The 6,295-nt window shown below is 37.9% G+C and overlaps 1 protein-coding gene across 1 annotated transcript in view; it reads left to right on the top strand.

Moving 5' to 3' along the window:
* MRPL1 (mitochondrial ribosomal protein L1) overlaps positions 1–6,295 on the top strand; it is a 167,124-nt gene that overhangs the window by 90,628 nt on the left and 70,201 nt on the right. Inside the window, exon 4 of the mRNA XM_007950379.1 lies at positions 2,480–2,551. Within this exon, the coding sequence (XP_007948570.1) occupies positions 2,480–2,551 (72 nt within the window). The remainder of the gene's footprint in view (positions 1–2,479; positions 2,552–6,295) is intronic.

The raw sequence follows: 6,295 nt of genomic DNA, 5'->3' as shown, positions 1-6,295 counted from the left end.
GATCATATGCCACTTCCTGAAATGGATGAAGATCGATCAGTTCTTTTTGGTACAGTGACTCTGTGTATTCCTGCCATCTTCTCTTGATGTTTCTTAGTTTAGGAGGCTAGAAGTCCGAGTTAATAGTGCCAGCTCTAGGGAGTGGGTGAAGGCCCCTCGATTTTGGGCTTAGCTCTGCTGTGTGTTCAAGGCCTACTAGAGTCGGAGGCTTTTTCTGACTCATGGAGCTGCTGGGTGCCGAAACGACAAACCCAATACTGACAGGTAAAATGTCACAGTTCCAAGATCAACAGGCATATGGCATGCCACTGATTCAAGTCCAGAAGCAATCCCAAAATTGGCAGGCAATGTGGCAGACCACTGGATAAAGACTCAACTAAATGCAGGATGCAGGTGTGCCTCACTACTATACCAATAAGCAACATCACAATTAATGGAGAAAAGATCGAAGTTGTCAAGGATTTTATTTTCCTTGAATCCACGATCAACATCTATGGAAGCAGCAGTCAAGAAATCAAATGTCATATTGCAATGGGCAAACTTGCTGCAAAAGACCTCTTTAAATTGTTAAGAAGCTAGGATATCACTTTGAAGACTAAGTTACACCTAACCCAAGCCATGGTATTTTCAGTTGCTTCATATGCATGTGAAAGCTGGACAGTGAATAAGGAAGACTGAGGAAGATTTAATGCCTTTGATTAAGGAAGACTGAAGAAGAGTTAATGCCCTTGAATAACAGGGTTGGCGAAGTATACTGAAAATACCATGGACTGCCGAAGAACAAACAAATCTACTCTGGAAGAATGCTACTTGCAAGCAAGAATGGCCAGACTTCGTATGACCTACTTTGATCATGTTGTCAGAAGTGACTGTTCCCTGGAGAAGGATATTATGCTTGGTATAGTCGAGGGTCAGTGAGAAAGGGAAAGACCCTCAACAAGATGGATTGACACAGTGGCTGCAGTGATATAGGCTTAAGTATAGCAGAGATTGTGAGAATGGTGTACTACTGGGCATTGTTTCATTCTGTTGAACTTAAGGTCATAATGAGTTAGAGTTGACTTGTCGGCACCTAACAACAACAAAGTGTGTTAAAAAGCTAGAGACCTTTCCCAGAGCTTCTGTTTATACTCTGGAAGCAAGCCACACCCGAAAAGCTACTCTCTAGCTGTGACAGCAGATTCCATCATGAAGGTGATTACTAATGTCATCATGAAGAATAATTACATCCATCTGCCCAGCCACTCAAAACCATGGCCCAGCCAAGTTGACACAAAACCTTAACTACTCCACATGTCCTTAAGATCACGTCTACTTTGAGGAGGCAGTTCTTGCTTAGTCCTGTTTTGAGTGTCTTCCAACCTGAGGGGCTCATCTTTCGGCACTATATCTGAAAATATGTTACTGCTATTCATAAAATTTTCCAGTAATATATCAGACAGTATTTCACTACTATTCATAAGTTTTTCAGTGGCCTGTTTTTTTAGAAGTGGTTGGACCCATTCTTTCTAGTCTGTCTTGTCTGGAAGGTCACTGAAACCTGTCCACCATGGGTGACCCTGCTGATATTTGAAATACTGGTGGCATAGCTTCTAGTCTCATAGAAATACTCAAGCCACCACAATGTGACAAACTGACAGGTGTTTGGTGGAGGTGGTGCTTTAAAAGTCCAACTCATAGTGATTTTTAAAGCATTGAGACTGCTTAGTGCTGGGAAGACAATGAAGTCACAATTTTAAAAAATATCAATTCTAGGAAGTCAAATATGCAACAAGTATAGTAATAGAGTCCTTTGGGAAATGTTAATCATTTGTTTATAAAGTATTTATAAATTTGTTTTGAAGACTGGTTTAATTCTTTTCCATTGAAGCTTAAACTAGAGCCTTTGATGTGTCTTTGCCTCACTTTCGAACAAGAAAATCTCTACTTTTTTCTCAGAAAATTAGGGGAGGTGGCTGTTAGAATGCCACAAAAGTTTAGTGAGTAAAGAGGTATTAGATTTTCACTGTAAAATTTAATGGCATAAATGGAACATATAGAAAGGAAGTAACTAATACTGTTTGTATTCATTTTGAATTTTTCAGGCACTTGACTAAATTTTTTTTCTATTTTTTCTTGTTAAATTACGTTTTCTTCCCCCTCTACTCTCTTAGCTTGATAAAATGTCAGAAGTAAATCTGTCATAGTCTCTTTCTTTTGAAAGGTTATGAACAATAGCACTGGAGACTTAGGTTGAACCACTTGGTTGGTTCCTAATATGCCATTTTGGTGTATTTTCCCTTAATGTCAGTTGAGAAACACTTCAAGTACTTCATAAAAGTTTGTAATTTCTCTGATGCATTTAATTGAAAATTAATGCTTTTTCATTTAAAAATAAAAATCCACAATTTAAATTTTGAACATTGATATTTCTGACAAAATGTTGAAAGCAGAGTTATTTAACATTAAGAATTGATATTCAAATTATTGTGTTTTGTAGAATGCATCAGAGATTAAAATAGCAGAAGAAAATGGAGCTGCATTTGCAGGAGGAACTAATCTGATTCAGAAGGTACGGTATTGTTTTCATGTTTAGTAGTTACAGAGAATGTTCTGTGATGTTTGCCATCCATTGATTTATTACATGTGAAATATAACCTCTGTGCCCATATCTTTTGATAAAACAATTAGTGGAACTTTATAGAACAGGAAAAATTTTCCTACTTTCGAAATCCAGGTAAGAAAAAACTATTCAGACAATGTGATATTAATTATGCTTGATTTACATTTAGTTTTTTTGCTGCTTGCTTTGTGTCTATGAGAATGGATGGGTAAGTTGGAAGGGGCAACATGACCATGTGGTTTTGAATGAGAGATTCAAATTGGGATCCAAAACACATGATATCTTCTTGTTTTGAAGATCACATATTTGTTTTGCTTCCATAGAGTGAAAAGTATGATCTGCTTAGTAGATCAGAAAATCTGATGTCTATAATATGGTATTTTGGGTTACTCTTAATATTTATCCTCAATTCAAGGTAGCACATGCACAGCATTGTAGTGACAAATGATTATATAGCCTGCTTTTAGAAATTAACAGAACTTGTGGATCCTGCTTGAAAATAAAAGCAACTTGAGGTAGGAGTAAGAGGCACATCTGGTGAATTCTGAAATACAAAAGATTCTCCTTTATGGTTTCCCAAAGCTCCTCTTCTAAATGTAATCATTTAGATAATATTTGACTGCTATTGAGTCAATTACAACTCATAGCGACCCTGACTGAGTTTCTGAGGTGGTAAATATTTACAGAAGTAAATTGCCCAGTCTTGGTTCTGCAGAGTAGCTGGTGGGTTTGAACCACCAACCTTCTGGTTAGCAGTCAGATGCCTTAGGCGCTGTGCTACCAGAATTCCTTTATATGTATATGTGTATACACATATACAAATATGCATGCTCTGGTGGCATAGTGTTATGTACTTGGCTGCTACTTGAAAGGTCAACAGGTCAAACCTATTTCTATGGGAGGAAAATGTGGCAGTCTTCTTCCAGAAAGATTACAGCCTTGGAAGCCCTGTGGGGCAGTTCTGCACTGTCCTATAGGATTGCTATGAGTCTGAATTGACTCAGTGGCAAAGGGTTTGGTTTGGTTTATGTATGCTATATTGGAGCAGAAAAAAGTAACTTGAAAATTTAGCCCTTATTTCATATCTAAATCCTCATTTGAGGAAGTTTTGACTAGGGATTTCCTTGAGATATACAGCAATACTTGTAGTTTGATGTTTTCTATGCTGCTGGTACTCTACATTTAATGGGCATTTTTAAGGAGAGTGTCTAGAATGATTGATTTTTGGGAATGGAACTAGTGGAAAATAGGAAGGAACTATGCTTTACTATAGATTCTAAGCCAAAGCCAGAGGGTGGTATCCAGTTCTTTCTACTGTATCATTAATATTAATTTTAAAAATTGTTAAAATTATTTTAATTATAAAAAAATAGACATACCGCAAATATTTGAATTTTTTTAAAAAGTGTTTATTGTGATTTGGGTGGAAGTTTACAGAGCAAATTGGTTTTGCATTCAATAATTCATATCTATCTTGATTTGTGACATTGATTGTAATCCCCGCAATGTAACAGCACTCTTCCTACTTCTTCCTTGTGTTTACCATTTCCATTCATTTTTCTTTCCTATGCCTTCCTTCCTTCTGAGCTTTATCCTTGGGCAAATGCTGCCCTTTTGATCTCATGTAGTTGGTTGTTCTAAGGATTGTGTACCTCCCTGGTTTATTGTTCACTTTATAGTCCTGTCTATTGTTTGGATGGAAGTTGAACCTTGGGGCTGCTTTCAGCTCAGGCTTAAAGGGTGTCTATGGGCCTTAGTCCCAGGATTCTACTAGTCTCTATCAGACCAGTAAGCCTGGGCTTTTTGAGTTTTGTTCCATATTTGTCTCCCACTGTATCCAGGACCTCCTACTGTGATCTCTTTCAGAGTGGTCAGCAGTGGTAGTGGGCACTATCTACTTCTTCTGGTTTCAGGGTCAGGAAGTTGGGGTTTCCATGATCCATTAGTCCTTTGGACTAGTTGTTTCCAAGCGTATTTGATTTTCTTTACTCTTCTTTGCTCTGGACAAGGAGAGATCAATAGTTGTACTTTAGATGGCCCCTTGCAAAAACTTTTAAGACCCCAATACTACTACTCACCAAAGTAGGATGTAGAACAATGTCTTTGTGGATTGTGTTATGCCAGTTGACCTAGATGTCCCCTGAGATATGATCCTAAGCTCCCAAGCCCAGTGACTTATTTCCTCAAGGTATTTGGTTATAGCTGGGAAATTTTCACAGTCTTGCCCCCTGTATGCTCTACTATATTCTTGGATATATTTTAGCGCCTATAAATACATAGGAGCTGTGGTGCCGTAGTGCTTAAGGCATTTGACTGCTAACTAAAAGGTTGACGGTTAAAACTGTGGCCGCTCTGTGGAAGGAAGATGGGGCAATCTACTTCCGTAAAGATTTACTGCCTTGGAAACCCGATGGGGTTGCTATGAGTTGGAATTGACTTGATGACAGTGGGTTTTTTTGGGGGGTTTATAAATACATATGTAGAAATACCCTCTGTCAAACCTATATATAGCTGTGGGTGTTGTCTCATTTCCCTTCCCACCCCTGTTCACCTTGCATATCTATTTATATATCCATTCATAGATTATTGTTACTACTATTATTGCCTGATTATGTATGTAATAGTATTTACCTTTGTGGCATTTAACTCTTGTGCTTCTCTCAGTGTCATCCTTTGTCTTGATCATTTTATGCTGATAACGCCTTTCTCTTCATCCAAGTTAGTATGTGTCTACTTTCTGGTTAGTGATTACCCTTCCCTTCTGCTCCCACCCAGATAACCTTTAAACAATGTTTCTTTCTGTGAGTAAACTTTTTCTTGACTTTATAATAGTGGTCTCATATAAAATTTGTCCTTTTGTGATTGAGTAATTTCACTCAGCATAATGTCTCCCATGTTATGAGGTGTCTTGCAAATTCATTGTTACTCATTAACATGTAGTATTACATTGTATGTAAGTACCATAATTCATCTGCTGATGAGCACTTAGTTTGTTACCATCTTTTCCTTTGGTGAATGAAATTGCTATGAACATGGGTATGCATATATCTATTTGTTTCATGACCCTTATTTCTCTGGGATATATACCTAGTAGTGATTTTGCTGAATTGTATGATATTTCTCTTTCCAACGTTTTAAGAAGGTACCATACCATTTTCCACAGTGGTTCCACCATTTCACAGTCTCACCACCAATGTATGAGGGTTCTAGTCTCTCCACATTCTTGACAACATTTGTTGTTTTCTGTTTTTTTGAACTTTGCTATTATTGCTAGGGTGATATGGTAGTTAAAGTTGTATGTCAGTTTGGCTGGGCTGTGGTTTTGAGTGGCAGGGGTAGCTTCATGTGGTTATTCCCCATGATGGGATTGTAATCACCTCTAAGGTGGAATCTGCTGTGAGGAGCTAAGGAGCTGCCTTTGGGAAATGGCCTGCTTCCAGTATATAAGGAGAAGCTTTAGGAAAGGTCTCTAGCTTTTGGCACATCTGGATCCTGCATTTGGCTGAGTTCTCATCTCAGTAGCCTCCCATGTTGCCTGCCAATCTTGGGATTGATTGTTCTGGATTTCTATCTGTAGATTTAGAATCATTTCTCATTTTTCATTTATTTTGTCATTTTGTTCTTGTATTTTCTTCCAGAATTCTTCTAGGGTTTTTTCTATGTTTTCCTCGGTCTGTCTCTCAATCCTTTGAA

The sequence above is a fragment of the Orycteropus afer genome, unplaced genomic scaffold (assembly GCF_000298275.1).
Source record: "Orycteropus afer afer isolate SDZICR_OR568_19922 unplaced genomic scaffold, OryAfe1.0 scaffold00270, whole genome shotgun sequence".
NCBI classification, from domain to species: domain Eukaryota; kingdom Metazoa; phylum Chordata; class Mammalia; order Tubulidentata; family Orycteropodidae; genus Orycteropus; species Orycteropus afer.
Note: the sequence above shows the minus strand (reverse complement) of the source record. Positions and strands in the feature narration are given on the sequence as shown.